The 17,112-nt window shown below is 39.5% G+C and overlaps 1 protein-coding gene across 3 annotated transcripts in view; it reads right to left on the reverse strand.

The window, feature by feature from the left end:
- The window catches only part of LOC139468230 (MICAL-like protein 2), a 55,268-nt gene that overhangs the window by 21,195 nt on the left and 16,961 nt on the right, over window positions 1-17,112 (reverse strand). For all 3 annotated transcript variants that reach the window (XM_071250062.1, XM_071250063.1, XM_071250064.1), the window contains exon 3: window positions 71-119. In XM_071250062.1, coding sequence (XP_071106163.1) covers window positions 71-119 — 49 coding nt within the window. The remainder of the gene's footprint in view (window positions 1-70; window positions 120-17,112) is intronic.

Raw genomic sequence — 17,112 nt, forward strand, 5'->3', positions numbered from 1 at the left:
AGGGAAATTGTATGGGATTTGTCTAAAAAAAACATTGTTGGCAAATAAGGAAAATATTTGATCTACTCACCAGCTGATTGTTCTCGAAGATGTTTTCCTTGGACAGGGAGTCATAGTCACTGTGAAGAAACAAATACAACTGTAAAAACTTGGGACAATTGGAATTGTTTTGATGAACAATGAACTTAATGACTTTTCACGAAACTGCCTCTGAGAAATACATAGTTATCAGAAACACCAATCTTCAAGCCATATCACTTTTTATCAGGGTGGCCTATAAATCTGGACCAGTGACCGACCTGCTATGAGGATATGTTTCCACCCTTTGTCACCAACCATTCCCCATTCCTACAAGCATTGAGTGCTTGGGACCAAGTCCATCCGTAATCACCATGGGAGCACATGTTATTCAGTTATCTTTACATTTCCGCAATCATCCAGGGCATCATATCTCCATTCAATCATACCAAATAACCTGGACCCACATGCTACAGTCTGTGAAGACATGTCTCCATCCCCATCCCTCCTTTTAGTAACTTTGCACAGAAACATCTCACCCATGAGTGTAATTTTGTTGAATGACAACTTGATTATGTCAAGTCAGTCAACCCAACATGACCCATGCATGCTTCCCCCCACACTGGGTGAGCTTAATGTCCTCGAGGTTGTCATGGTCATGTGGACAGAAGACAACCCATGTAATACACTACCCTCTGACTACCCCAAATGAGTAGGTATTTGCATAAGTTTGATTTGAAAAAATGATCAATGATCCATTGTTATGGGTGTACAATGTCCTACAATCAGAGATCAAACACTGTAACCACTTGATCCCTGACTTACTGCCCCGGCATTAGAAATTGGCACAAGTCCTATAGTCCTTGTCAAACTGCCCAATAGTTAAGGTATAATAAGCACTAGTAGAAATGTTCCTTTTTTAACAGCTTTGCTATATGTGAACAAGTGGACTAAAAATGTTCGTCTCAATCGCTGCTACCCTGGCATACAACATGGTCAAGACTCTTGTCATTATGGTCAACGATGACATTCTTTTTGATACACAATTATTTAGAGAAAAAAAACCTGCAGTGTCATGAACGTTCTATCACACTCATTCAGAAGGATCATAAACAGCAATAGCGTGTGTATGAGCAAGTTGGGTTTCATGCCACTTTGAACAGTATTCCAGTTACATCATTGCGTGTCAGCTTGATGGAGGAAAGCCTGAAGAGATGCAAGTTGAAAGACGTTTACCACTTAGGAGCAGAGGTATGATGTTGACAAAGCTAATTACATAATCAGGATGTACCCCAATTCACACACACGATAACTGGTTTCTGGCATGGCTAGGGGACACAACTCTGCACAGTGAAGTTTGGGGACTTAGACAACTGGGCCTCCCCTGCCCCCCAGGAAACAGGGTCTTCAATGACATCTTAATCTTTTCTCAATACATTTGATAGAGGATGTACATTCTGGCAGATAACATGTTCCGCATGAGCCTGCATACCCATGATCTGTCCAACTCGCATGTAATAACCCAGACTTGCTGTGATATGTGAACTATAGTATAACTGAGAATATTCAAAGTCTGACAAAGGCTGCACATGTCATTATGGCTGAGTTATCCACACACAAACACATTCCTAACTACACTTTTTGCCCTTCTTGAAACGATTAATCCTTCAGGTGCGACTACACACTGCGTCTATTGTATAGATTTAATGATTGAGAGAGTAGCGATAGAGGGAGGCACAGGGTAGACATGCTTTGCAGCATTTAGTTGATTTTGTTGTTTAATGCTGCATGCAGCTGGCGGCCTGTAAATACACAAGTCTGGACCAGACAAACCAGTGGTTGATATAGTGAGCAATGTTCCAGCTGACTGGGTCCTATGGCTTAACATACCATGTCACTGAACCTGACGACCAGACCTATTTTAGTTGCCTCGCAGGACCAGAGTTAGGGCTGGAGATCTACTGTAACCCATGGAGTGTTATTTAGCAGTAACTACGTGAAAGTATTAAAACTCTATTATCCTTTACATTGAGCTCTAGTACTAGCTTGTCATTACACCTTGATGGTGTGGGTTGATACTCATACTATCAACCATTGGTTTGTTTAGTCCAACCATAATACCTTTACAAGCTGTCATTATTTAACTAAATACTGCTGCCTTAAGTTTAAAAGGAAGGCCTGAAGTGGTGCAATTTGTTTACCACTCTGGTGAAACCCATGAACACGATTACCGTGTGGACAAACTGTAATGTAATCATGGCAAACTATGATGTAAATCCACAAGCGTCTGCCCTCAAGGATGCAACTCTGCATAGCAATTTGTTGCGCATTAAGCAACTGGGCTACTCATGTCCCCTCACAAACAAAGAGTGAGTGAGTGAGTATGGTTTTGCGCCGCTTTCAGCAATATTCCAGCAATATCACGGTGGGGGACACTAGAAATGGGCTTCGCACATTGTACCCATGTCGGGAATCGAACCCGGGTCTTCAGCGTGACGAGGAAACGTTTTAACCACTAAGCTAGCCGACCGCCCCTACAAACAAAGAGTAACATGTCCCTTTATTCCTAATTCCAATAATATAATCAAAGACCAAAACTAAAAATCAAACATGCAGTTCTATTAAACTGTGTGCCCAGTGACCCGTAGTAAGTGGGATTCATCTGTCATGGTTCAAGTAAGCTCTTCAGATTGAACTTTTTAGTGTTTTGTTGTTGACAAGTTGGTAGGAAAGCACTACTGAGTATTTGTACTATTGACAATATCCATGGAGGAAATATGTGGACAGCAGCAACACAAACACAATAGACATGCACTACAATACTGGGCTTGCCATGAGTCACCAGGCATCAACTTGGCTTGACATAAACATACTTCATAATTCTGTCTTTTGCAGCAATAATCTCACAAAAGCCAGTTGTTCCAACATGTGCCGTGAATATTTTTAACAATTAAATTCATCATTCAGGAAGCATGAAACATTTTTAAATGTTAAGTCACCATTTTACTAATTTCAGGGGTTACTGGGTTCGATCCAAGGGCTGATGATATATTCTATCATGTAAAAAGTCATACATTGCCCATGGCAATTATTAGGCCATAATAAATTAATAAACTACACAGACACCTTAAACAGTTTGAGAGAGAGAGAGAAGAAATAAAAATGAATGTATATCTAATAATTAATCTATTGTGGTCTTATAGTACTGTTTAATATGTATAAAAAAAGACCACAAGTGTCTTATTTGATTCCAGTTTCTGAGTGAGTTTAATATTACTTTGAACAGTACTTCAGTCATGGAACAGCATTTCACCTGCCTAATGTGGGTGGAAAGCCTGAAGTGATGCCGTCCATACATGTTGACCACTGTCTGGTTAACCTACAGACACAGGTATGGCAACAACAGACCAAGGATTATAGTCAGAGTGAATCAAGGATTTTGAACCACCAGATCCTGACATGGTTTAGCACTAAACGTGAACGCGATCGTATATATCTGGCGTAAATATGCCTCTGGGGTGACACGTAGCCATTGTAAGCTGGGACCATATTCGACATGACTATCGCATGATGTAAACATCCTAGTGTGCAGACGACAGTTATGAATAGCATAAGAATCTGCATCTTATGCGGCAAAAGCGGCCGTTTGTATAAGTTATGTGACTCATCTTGCATCTACTAGTGTTTTTTTTTAGCTAATCAGTATAGCCCGTCAGGTACAGACCCTGAGGAATATATTTGTTTACATCAACATGATGGAACGATATTTTCAAAACGTTGTTGTATACTAGTATATTTGGAATTTATTTAGTATCAATCCTTCCAAATAAGACTCACGAAAATTAAAGAGATGAAATGTGACCGCGCAAAAAATGTGCACCTGATATCGCGTAAGGTGGAAGCCTGTTTGTTGTTGGAGCAGATGTTGCCCCATTTCCTACACTCACAGATGTGTCTTCTTTGTGATTACAGAAGTGACGGAAAGGGGCGAGGTTGGCCGAAAGGAGCTAGCGAACTCGGCAGAATTAGATGCACTTGGACACTCAGACACCCATGTCCCTTCAATACCTTAAGTTAAGTTAACTTCTAAAATAATTATTTTTTGCATGTATAAAGATCATAAGTGACTAAGATTGCAACCACAAACTTCCAAAATCTAACCTCTACTTCAACAGCAAATGTATGTGAACAGTGTCAAGTGTTTTCAATGAACTTAACCTTCGAAAAGATGTGTGTAAATTTTGAGCAAATATTTGCCTCGACCTTGAAGTGCCTTCAATCATACATGTCACCATCTGCTTCAGCATATACCCCCTGTGGCAGGCAGGGCTTTGAGGTCGGGGCACCTGGCAATTAAGCTATGTAGATAATTGACAAGGTAATTATGATAACTATTTCAGCAATGCATTACTGCACACAACACTGATACTAAAATGTACATACTCTGACCTTGCTGATATGATTGATTTCAAGGCACATATCTTTCAAAAGCTCATCACTGTCATTAATGAAGTCATCAGCAATTATTCTTCATTACCTGCAGGGTGACGAGAGCCGATAGACCAAAACAAGGGTCTGGAGAAATTAAACTGGGACTTTATTAACTTACATAAATCCATATGTTTAGATAAAAATCTACTGAAAATGGATTCCATAGGACGTATACTAGTTTGGCTCAATCAGATGTTTTATCCTTATGAATTAATTGTGAGACCACTTTATTTGATTCTATTGCCATGGCAATGGTTTGTCACCACTCACCCCAACCTGTAACATACTAAATTGGACAATGGAACGACCCAGTAGGTCTGGAGAAACATTTGACATACCTTGGGTGACACGGACATGTGATACTGACATAAGGCAATAAATCCTTTTGTTTGACTAGAATTGAAGCACAGTATCAACGCATCTTTCAACTTTACCATGTTGAGAGATACAAAATCTTTATATTCATCGTATATGTTCAATCTAATTTTCAAAAGAATCAATAATGCTATTGATGAAGATACAGTTACTGAAACCACTTACTTTTAATATTCATTTTGAAAGTTTGTACTGAGTGCAATCAATTTCCACTAATACTCATTTTGAAAGTGTATTCATTCATTCCTTCAAAAGCTAACCAAGGTATGCCATTTTCCCTGCATGGTAAGTGTTACAAAGCATGTCCACCTGTAGGAAATCAACTTTATTGTGGCTTAACAAAGGACTTAACAAGACTGGGATACACCTCTATACCGAGTGACTGAAGCTGCCCAATGACAACAATACTTTCATCTCAGGTCATTTCCTGTGGTCAGCAGAAATAGGAGGCTGTATTTACTCCCGTGGATATTGTTGTCCCACTGACAGGTGTTTTTTGTTTATGTTTGACCTTTCCTGTTTTGCTCAAGTCCTGTTAGATGTTAACTGACGCCAGGCGGGGTGGGGAAAAGTCCTTGTCTTCCTCACACAGTAATCCAGGATACATCAGCCTGAACACACCTTTAACTACTGGTACTCGAACCTCGCCACATAGGACCGACTGAAAAAGTCCACTCTTAAATCTTGTTTTATTCGTCTTTGCATACAAAACTTTTTACTTTCCAGGTCAACGGATAAGTGTATATTAATTTACTGTAAATAAAGAGAATTTTGTTTTAAATGTTCTTGATTCAAAGTGGAGGAGGGGGAGGAGGAGGAAGAAAGGGGGGGGGGGGGGGGGGGAAAGAAAGAATGTTTGTGTGTAATGCCTTGTCCCCCTACACAAGCACATCTTGAATCAGTTGAGGTGAGGAAAAGCAGGTAATTCCATGGAGGAAGTCACTTATAGCTGCCACATGTCCTACTTCACAGCTATTATGTTAAACATCCACTCAACCCAAATCCGTTGCAGGTCTCCAGGTATGACATGCATGAAGATGACTTAAATCTGATGAACACCGAAACCTACATCTTAAAATAGCTGCATCCACCTTCAACTATAAGCAGCTTATTTTTGCCATCGGAAAAACCTCCCCTGTCTATCAGTTGGATGTATATTGTCCTCTGTGGTTGTTTTGGACACAACTTATTTAATATTACCCTCAGATAACATCTTTTGGGAGGAGTATTTACCCTTGAACTGTAGGAATCTGGAAAACTTTGGCATTTATCTATTGTATGTGTATCTACAGAAACATTGTTCATGATAAGGAACAAACTTTACACAACTTTACACACTCTCCCTTTATAATACAGGTGTCAACAAGTGACCCGTGAAGATCCGGGTTAGAATAGGCCTTCAGCAACCCATGCTTGTTGTAAGAGGCAACTAATGGGATTGGGTGGTCAGACTCGCTGACTTAATTGATGCATGTTGTTGTACACTAATCACGTACATACATGCTCATGATGTCAATCACTGGATTGTCTGGTCTAGATTTAATTATTTACAGATGCCGTCATATAGCTGGGATAGCGCTGAGTGTGCCATTAAACAATAAAACAAACAAACAAACAAACAAACAGACAAAATATAAAATTTTCAACTGAAAAGCTTCTAATTTGTCGGTTGTGTTCAAATGAGTTTGATTTTATCACCAAGCAATATCACAGAAACAAAACAGGGAAAAGGTTTCACATATCTTATGTGGGGAATCACAAACTCAGGTCTCAAGATAGGGCAAGCTCACACCTTAACCACAAGGCTATATCCCATGAGGTCATGACATGAAGTAATTGATTTGTTGGTAATTGCTATGTACATGATGTAAGTCCAACAGAACCAATACCCAACACAACTCCCAATTATATTCATCCTTGATGCTAAAACTTTTATGTTGATCCTGTACAAGCTTCTTACAGTATTATGCATATCCTGTGAGCAGTCTTAACTTGATAGGCGTGGCAATATCTCCAGTTGATGTCTTCAGTTCCTACTGTGTTACAGATCTGCTGCAGGGTTTTATACGTCTTCCACACCCACCAACTGAATCAGTTAACTCACCATGTATACATAATCAATGCTTTACTTTAGACAGAATGTCAAACAAGCCACATATCCAGCATCGATGGCTGTAAATAGTAAGGAAACCTCTGAATATATGTTGAATATTGATTAAAGCTTTCTCAGCATGACTATACCATATGGTCATGTGATGTTGACTGTCAGAAAGATATGTCCTCACAACCACAATCTGCACACAACTTAAGCATCCCTGATACTTATGACACGTGCCCTGTGAGGTGTGACTCAGCGATGGGGCTAAGGGTCCAGTTGCACAGGAAACCACCTGATGTGTGTGGTGCAGCTTGTAATGCTGTCAGTAGTAGCAATGGATGCACTGATATTTTCAGCTTCAACCAAGCCTCATGTTAACTGTGACAACACATCCCTTATTTGTGGGTTGATATATGATCAAGGGCCAAAAGTCAGAGACAATTTTGAGGTTATGGGGATCTGCTCTGCCCAAATCCCCAAAGGGAGACAAGATTGAGGTACAGGGGACCTTCAAACAAAAGGGTGGCACCCAGTCAAGATGATGATAAACGATAACCAAGATCTTTATTGTAATAAAATGGGCCTTACCTTGCTAAGTGCATCAAATCACTTGAGCACCATCATAAAAAACATGAAAAGATTTGGAAAATATGTGTCAACGCCCAGTTGACAGTACACATGCTCTGCAAAGCCTGTTATTGACATAAATCTGCACAGACAAATACAGACACAATGTTTTTTATGAACTGGATGTCGATTTTGTCATGCAATTTTGATTGTCCTATGCACAGACTTGTTAATCCAGCCAAAATATAATTCCAGCCTAGTTTGGCAAGGGTGGAAACAGGACCTGTTCTGCTCGAATCCTCAAGAGGAGACAAGAATGAGGTACAGGGAACCTGTTCCGCCCTAAATCCCCAAGGGAAGACAAGCATGGGGTACAGGGAACCTGTTCTGCTCTAAATCTCCAAGGGAAGACAAGAATGAGGTACAGGGAACCTTTTCTGCTCTAAATCCCCAAGGGAAGACAAGAATGAGGTACAGGGAACCTGTTCTGCTCTAAATCTCCAAGGCAAGACAAGAATGAGGTACAGGGAACCTGTTCTGCTCTAAATCCCCAAGGGAAGACAAGAATGAGGTACAGGGAACCTGTTCTGCTCTAAATCCCCAAGGGAAGACAAGAATGAGGTACAGGGAACCTGTTCTGCTCTAAATCCCCATTGAAAGACAAGAATGAGGTACAGGGAACCTGTTCTGCTCTAAATCCCCAAGGGAAGACAAGAATGAGGTACAGGGAACCTGTTCTGCTCTAAATCCCCAAGGGAAGACAAGAATGAGGTACAGAGAACCTGTTCTGCTCTAAATCCCCAAGGGAAGACAAGAATGAGGTACAGGGAACCTGTTCTGCTCTAAATCCCCAAGGGAAGACAAGAATGAGGTACAGGGAACCTGTTCTGTCCTAAATCCCCAAGGTAAGACAAGAATGAGGTACAGGGAACCTGTTCTGCTCTAAATCCCCAAGGGAAGACAATAATGAGGTACAGAGAACCTGTTTTGCTCTAAATCCCCAAGGGAAGACAAGAATGAGGTACAGGGAACCTGTTCTGCTCTAAATCCCCAAGGGAAGACAAGAATGAGGTACAGGGAACCTGTTCTGCTCTAAATCCCCAAGGGAAGACAAGAATGAGGTACAGGGAACCTGTTCTGTCCTAAATCCCCAAGGTAAGACAAGAATGAGGTACAGGGAACCTGTTCTGCTCTAAATCCCCAAGGGAAGACAAGAATGAGGTACAGGGAACCTGTTCTGCTCTAAATGCCCATTGGAAGACAAGAATGAGGTACAGGTGACTTGTTCTGCTCTAAATGCCCATTGGAAGACAAGTATGAGGCACTAGGGACCTAGAGGAGAAAAGCATGAGTATTGGGAACGGTGCTGTCAAGAATCCCTAAGGGGAGAAGAGAAAGCATGATATACTGCCTTGAATGACGACAGGAAAACAAACATAAGGTAATAGGTACCTGTTCTGCACATGTCCCAAAGGGGAGACAATCATGAGTGAGTGAGAGAGTTGGGTTTAGCGCCGCTTTTAACAATATTCCAGTTATATCGCGGCGTGTCAGCTTAGTGTGGGAGGAAAGCCCAAAGTGATGCAGGTCTCAGACTTTTACCACTTCAGTGAAACCCACGAGCACGGGTATGGTGCTGACAAACCTAGAAACATAATTGGGGCGAACTGGGATTCGAACCCACAATCATAGGTTTCTGGCGTGCCCAAGGGACGCAACTCTGGACAATCATGAGGTACTGGCACCAGTGCTAAAGGGGAGACAATCATGAGGTACTGGCATCAGTCCCAAAGGGGAGACAATCATGATGTACTTGGTACCTGTCTCAAAGGAGAGTGAGTGAGTACGGTTTTACAACGCTTTTAGCAATATTCCAGCAATATCACGGAGGGGGGACACCAGAAATGGGCTTCACACATTGTACCCATGTGGGGAATCAAACCCAGGTCTTCGGCGTGACGAGCGAACGCTTTAACCACTAGGCTACCCGACCGCCCTGTCTCTAAGGAGAGACAATCATGAGGTACTGGGGATTCTCGTGCTTAGCAACATCAATGATCATCTAAGCAGACACACTGCAACAGTGTAATGTTTCCTTGTGTTTTGACAAATTCCAGCACAGCTATAACAGCTGCAATTTTAATGCTTGTTAACACATTTATAACTCTAAAAATAACCTGCTCAAAACCAAGGTGAGATAAGAGATATGGAGATATAAAACACAGCACTCTACCAAAACAAGGCACAGAATCTTTCAATTAAAGGGAATATGCGGCCATATGTAAAGCGTATATTAATTAAAGCATGGACATCAAATCTAGAGATAAGTACAAATTGCAAGTACAAATGTCAAATCCTGTCAAAAACGAAACAATCACGAAATACCAACCAACAGAATTTTGTTGGAAAGCTATAATCTGTTGGATGAAAATAATTTGTCCTCACACACGCACACAAAAAAATTGCTCACTGATATAATGACTGAACGTGCTGAAGATATATTCTGTCTCAAACTCAAATCCCAGACTGCCCTTCCCCACCCATCTTATAGTTGGCTCCTAAGTAACCGTGTCCATAATAATATGACAGTCACGCTTGCACTAGTCCAGACTAATGCACATTTTATTGATCTAGCCCACTGAGATACCATGCCACAGTTTATATGAATACCCCAATCTGACGCAGTATACTGACCAATCCTTGTTTCAGCCCCTTCCTACTGAGCACCAGGCAGGGTAACAACAACTACCATCTTTTAACATCTTTTGGTATGATGCAGCCAGGGATCGAACCCCTGACCTTCTGCACTCAGGGTGATTACTCTACCACTAGACCATGGAGGCAGTCTACAAAACATACCAACCACCTCAAGCACATACATTTTATGGTAGTAAGTAGGTCATTGCCCATGTTGCCTGTGACTCTGTTTTCATGGAGATACAGAAACTATTTCCCACTGATAAGGAATGAAGACTATCTGAAGTGCTCTGTCACAACATGTGAAGAATCACCAGCATGTGTGTGATGATTTATATCACTGATAACCTTTCAAACTCAAGTAATATATCTTGATGCACTTGTAAACATGGAAATGATGTTCGAGTCCTGCGCCTTTGAGATTTTTTACTGTGTGTATTGTGTAAGGGCCTCTCTAATCACTAAGTTTCAAATCAAGGATGTGACTTGAATTTGTATTTGTAAATTCAAAATAGTGTAAATGGATGCTGATGGACATTTGGAGTAGAAAATTGATATATGAAGTATTTGTTTGATAGTTTATCAAACATTATCAGTTAGAATTAGTATGTGGAATCTTGCCTGGATTCATGTGCAGAAAGAGTTTTGCTGATAACACTATCTTGAAAGGAATGAAGACTTTGAATTGTAGGACCCCCAGAACAGATATGCAAGAACTGGCCTTGCATGGCTATTGCTGAAGAGCGATGTTGCTAAGGACATCTCACACTGACTCTAGCGTGTTCATCTTGGACACTCAGAATATATGCCATGCATACTGAAGGAACAGCTGTACATTAGTAAACATTAGATGTCATTCTTGTGTCCCTTATTTCCATTGGTAGCAGTATATATGAATAAGTAATAAGGTACTCCTACTGTTGAATTCACATTTTTTCAAACTAATTTTTACTAAAAGCCAGGGCAAGTTTAGATTAAACTAAACCAAGTCTAGTTCCCATGATTCAACAGCAGAGGATAAAAGGTTCTTTTGAAAAGAAAAAATTCAATTATTTTAAAGTAATGTATTCACAGACTAAGTGCTACTCTAAAACTCAGGCTTCTATTGCTGTTTAAAAAACTGAATATTGTATGTTGAACACAAGATTTTTCTTATTGGTTGTCTAACCATCAATTCAAAATTAACACCCACTAATGGGGGACTAAAGTCCAAGGTGTTGCACCAGGTGCCAGTCTGGGTCCAGATATAGATATCAGTATCCTGTATCCTAAGACATTGCATCCCTGTAGTAGGGTAATCATGAAATGGTTTATTGATAAACATAATAAACTCTGAGCTGGCAGATAAACGAAGTGGTGTTTGATGGACGATGACTGAAATCATCGAGTCAAGTTGGTTTGTTATATACTATGCACTGTTCTTCCTGTACAGGGTAAATGCTTTGCTGGCCAGAATAGATTCAGTCTCTAACCTTTGAATATAACCAGCTGACATTTTTGGTGATCCTGCGACTGACCTTTGTAATTCCACTTAAAAGGTTTTACCACAAACATTATTGCCGAATCATCACTTTCCTTGCTGCGAGAACACTTGAGTGCTAATCGGACAAAACTTAGGGCGGATTACTGACTTGTGGTCTTTATCAAAATCACAAGATGTGAAATACGTAACTTGAAACATACATGTACAGTTTACTACCTCGACCAAAGGAAACAACTATAATCTTCAGTTCAAAGATATACTGATGAATTTAAATACAGGAACATAGAGGGAAAACCGTTATGTTACTATTCTACTAAAATGTGTGACATTGTACAAAATGAAACGCCTGATGAAATGTTAGTGTCTTGTATGTCACAGTGTTAAACAACCTCCAGACATAGCCAGAGTGCAGAAGAAGTCATGTCAAACTAACAGTTGCTCCTATACCTTTCCCCTTAATTCTTTCCATCAGTACATGAGGCTAGAACACACAATTGTTTCAAATGACCATGGTTACTCGGTCATGACATGAAATATTTGAGTGTTCTTTAGCTTCTTTTGAGTAGTATACATCAACATTCTTTGCAACTGACAACTTGTTTAGTGTGGTGATTTCAAACATACATACACACATATCATATTCAACTCCTTATGAAAAATATTTTAAAGGAGAGATCTTTTTGAATTCATGACTTATCATACTACTGTGACAACAAATTCCAACACATCAGTTACCAGGTAATTCTCAACAATATCATTGTAGTCTATTAATAGTCATACTGTATCATGAACTTATGAAGTTAATACCATCTACGTCGTTATTTTCTATTTGTTTGGAAAGCTTATCCTTCGACAATACAGTGAATACTGAATACCATTGTAATAAGCTATAACAAGTGGCTATTCATCCCACAAGTCATTCTTATGTTTACCATACAGAGTATATTGTGAATGTGTCAACTAACTTGACCCATGTGTGGAAGTGTAGGGAGGGTGACCCCCTCCCCCTTCTCCTGGACATTGTTGAGGATATTAGTCACCCATACTCAGGGCCAAATGGCCAGGTCTGACATAGAATACAGCCAATTTATCAGCCTGGTTGGCCATGTTTACTGTCACGATTTGGTGTGTACTGGATTAAATATTACACAACTCTCTGCTCCGTGTGACAGTCACTTGGGCAGCATCGTGACCAATAATTATTGCTGTTTTATTACCTACAGATTGGTACACAATGAAGTTGTTAGTGGGTGATATCGATTGTATACCATGGGAAGTCTGTCTGGTATTCTGCAGCACCAAGTGGGTAGTGGGTGGGTTTGGCAGACCTAGACACTCCTTGTCCTATTAAAGCTAACCCTTTCGTGTTGACTCAACCAGTACACACATTTTCTTACTTCATGCAATTGCCACCCTTGAAGGGTGGGCCAATTGGCAGTCCTTGTGATTTCTGTTTAATTAATTCAAACACCATCTTCTTTGTTTAATTACACAGACATCCAAAGCCTGTGAAACCAGACCATGGAGTCCCTCCTGTAGACTAACACAAGTGAAAGAAAATCCTTTTTTGGACATGACATCAACCATGTTAAAAGACCAGATTGTTTTTGCAACCCTCAAAATGTTGTCAATAATTTTGAATTTATACATTGTGTATTGTCACCTGTCTTTCTGTTAAACTGAATAAATTTAAGGCATGTGATGACATAGCAAAGGATCCTCTTCCTGTTTGCTTAAACTTACCTCAGTATCTGTTCAATAATTCCCAAGTTAAAACTCACTTCACATTTAAGCGAAGTCCTGAAACAGTGCTGTGAGTACGCATATGGACTCTAAATTGTATCCGTTATTTAATGTGCGTGAGACTGGACTGCCAATAGGACTAAGCATGGTCCCTTAAAACCTAGCTTATGATTTCATTCAACTTTTGACAATATCGTTTTTATAATGAGAAAGCTCTTGGTAGCATAGATTAATATCATTTATTTTTTAATATATTGCATTATATTCAGATTCTTCAATATAATGTGGGGATCCCTGGTTAGAATTTCTCTTTAGGAATCGTAAGAGGCGATTTACTGGAGCGGGTGGTCAGGCTCGGTGACTTGATTCATTGCATGGCATTGAATTCAATGGCATTGATCATTGCTCACAATATCGAACACTGGATTGTCTGGACCAGACTCGATTATTTACAGGCCGCTGAAATATTGCAGAGTGGGGTTTCAAACAACAAACAAAAACTTCAATATTTAAATACTGGTAGTAGGAAACTACCAACTCCATCTCTACAGTTGAGTAGGGTTCTCACTAAAAACATCAACCACAATACTGGCAAAGCATATTAATATTTAAACATAATCCATCAACCTACACACTGTTTTACCCTAACAAGAACATTGTATGATACTATCCAATGCAATTAATTTCAGTTATATATTATACATCAAGAACTGCATCACGGTTATTAGATGTGGTTGTGTTCCAGCAGTACTGGTAATTTCACGACGCCTAGGCTTGTTCACATATCATATGTCAGTATACTTGTTCTCCAGCTTATAAAGTTGCCAGTATTCAATGGCCATGGGGACATATAATCTGATTATTACATGGAAGTGATATAGACACTTATTTCATGAGTGCATACACTTGCTTCAGGGTTGAATTACAATGGAATTTACCTATAATTCTTATTTAATCATGGGGGTGTTTTCTGTTTTTAATGTGTTTAATTTTTAGATTTGTCTTCTTAATGGCATAAAACATTTTTTCTTCAAAGTGAAATTAATGCTATGACTGTTATATGTTGTAATCTTCAAAACATACTTGAATGGGGAATTCCTAGTGTAATAGGGTTATGGTTTGCATGTTGGTTGTGTTCAGTGAGTAGGGTGTTATTGGGGGTGTTTGGTGTGTGTTTTTGAATAAATGAATGGTCATCAATTAGCGCAGCCATATGTTTAAAAAACTTTGTTCTTACTACACTGAATAACAACTATCCAACTGTTAGTGCTACTCTGGGATGGCCTTCTCACAGAACAATAGCAATGTCACACAAGGGCGGACTCGTGACTCACAACTACTTCACAGGTAGATTCTACTGTAGGAATGGGTAATGGCTGTACCACATATACAGACACTCAGACTATATAATGTCTGTACAACAGCAACATTGGGGAAATATATATTTGTCTGGTTTGTTCAGTTTTGAAGTTTTTGGCATGTTATTATCTAAGTTAAATGCAACAGGCCTGAATACGTGACATACTTCAGGGCAAAAAAACCATTGAGATATAAATACAGCACATTCCACCATGGCGGGCCTATATTTGGAAAAATGGAACAATATACTTTAAAGGAAGCCTGGCAACAGTTAGAAAGACAAACAGATTGCTGAATAAGCCACTTATGACATAAATGTCCGGTGTCTGCATTGTTAGTGACATCAGAAAATGCTTACTCACCTACAGGGAATGAATGTTTTTTAATTATATGATTTTACAGAATAATTTGATATGCATAGGTAACATTATGAGTCTGGCAGACATATCCTTTCTATCAAAAACACTTCTGTCAAATGATTAACAATGCATTGGAAATACCAGGCAAACAGAATGTTGAAATATGATATCTGTAAGCAGTGAGTTGCCGAATTCATTCATGAATGTGGAGAACACTTTAATATCCCTGCAGTGAAGGAGTGAGTGTTAAGGAGTTATTCAGTGCTGAATAGGTCCCCAGTAGCCTATACTAGTTGTAAGACCGAGTGACTTCAATGCTGATCAGGTTACAATGATGGCATGGATTGTTGCTCATACTATGGTTGTTTGGTCCAGATTTGATTATTTTCAGGTTGCCATGATACAGCTGAAATATTGCTGACTACAGCCTAAACAAAAGTAGATACAATTTCTCTACAGAATGACCCTTTACTTCAATATGTTAAATTAACCCCACTATTTCAGGACAACACAGGTTGTTTATTTTCTCAATGATGTCAACTAGAAGCCAACCCTGTCTCCAATGATACTACAGCTTCTAAATGCCAGATAGGTAATAAACCTTCAGTATACAACCAACTGCTCGAATAAGTGACAACTGAACCATGCCATCCTTATAGCTTTAAAGCATGTGATGAAATGAGTGTGAAGTTTGAAATGACAGGGTACTTCATAGGATGACAAAAACGTCTGATCAGAAAGTCAAAGCCTTACAATGAGTGGATACATTGCCACGTTCACAAGGTTGCACTGTGTGGGTTTCCCTGTTTTCAAAACTCAGTGATAACTGGGACTTCATGGCTGATGATTCTGTACGTGTCATTGTGGAGCCATGACTCAAACCTTTGTGACATACATTCACCAGGAATCTCTGTGTCATCAGTTTTACAAAGCCCCAGATATTTCAAATCCATGAAAATTTAACACTGAAATACAGGCTTCAGTTATCTCAGTTCTTGAACCAAAATGTTCAAAACATGTTGTTGCATTTGCCAGTTTCAGCAAGTATGCATTTGATAGAATTTGGTAGTGAATTTTCCAAACAATACTAATCTAAAAAAATTCATACATGCTGTAGGAATGGAGTCGTTCATATCATTCCTGCTTAGAATTGGTCCCCAGTAACCTATGCTTGTCATACCAATGGACTGGATGGTCAGGCTTGGTGACTTGGTTCAATGCAATTGTCACTGTACCCCAATGGCATGCAATGTTTGTTCATAATATCAAGCACTGGTGTGTCTCGTCTAGATCTGATTATTTTACAGGCTGCCCTCACATAGCTAGAATAATGCTGTGCAGTGTTAAACAACAAACAAACACAGAAAGAAAGAAACACAACATTGGCCTAGATCTAAAACTTGACTACAGACTGTAGGATAAACAGATACCTATTCAAGTGTACATGGTGTATAAGGTCTTTGACATTAATAAATTCAGTAATGTCCAAAATTTGGTCACAATGATCTGAACTGTGATCATAATATTAGACTAACTGGGAAATCCCAAGAAATTTAAAACACATTTCGACACAAAATATTTAAAGAATAGTCTGCCTCTTGACATAACGATCAAGGAAATATGCAAAAATGAAACTGGTCTGCCTTTACCATGTATGTTGTGGGATCAAACAACAGAGAGTCAATGTTGACCAAGGTGTAGAGCTATACAACAGTTATACAAAATCTTATCCCAACACAAGTGACAGGTACATCTCCACAACACGAGACAGGCTCAACTTCACAACACAAGTCTTAAATATCCTGGCTTCTCAAATAAATGTCTTTTTCTTGACTTATCAGCACTGGCATATTTAGCATCTTCATGACTGATAATTTATTTTTCATAAGTACATGTCCTTGAATACCTCCAGTGCACATTCT

The sequence above is a fragment of the Haliotis cracherodii genome, unplaced genomic scaffold (assembly GCF_022045235.1).
Source record: "Haliotis cracherodii isolate W230 unplaced genomic scaffold, xgHalCrac1.p SCAF_2, whole genome shotgun sequence".
Lineage (NCBI taxonomy): Eukaryota > Metazoa > Mollusca > Gastropoda > Lepetellida > Haliotidae > Haliotis > Haliotis cracherodii.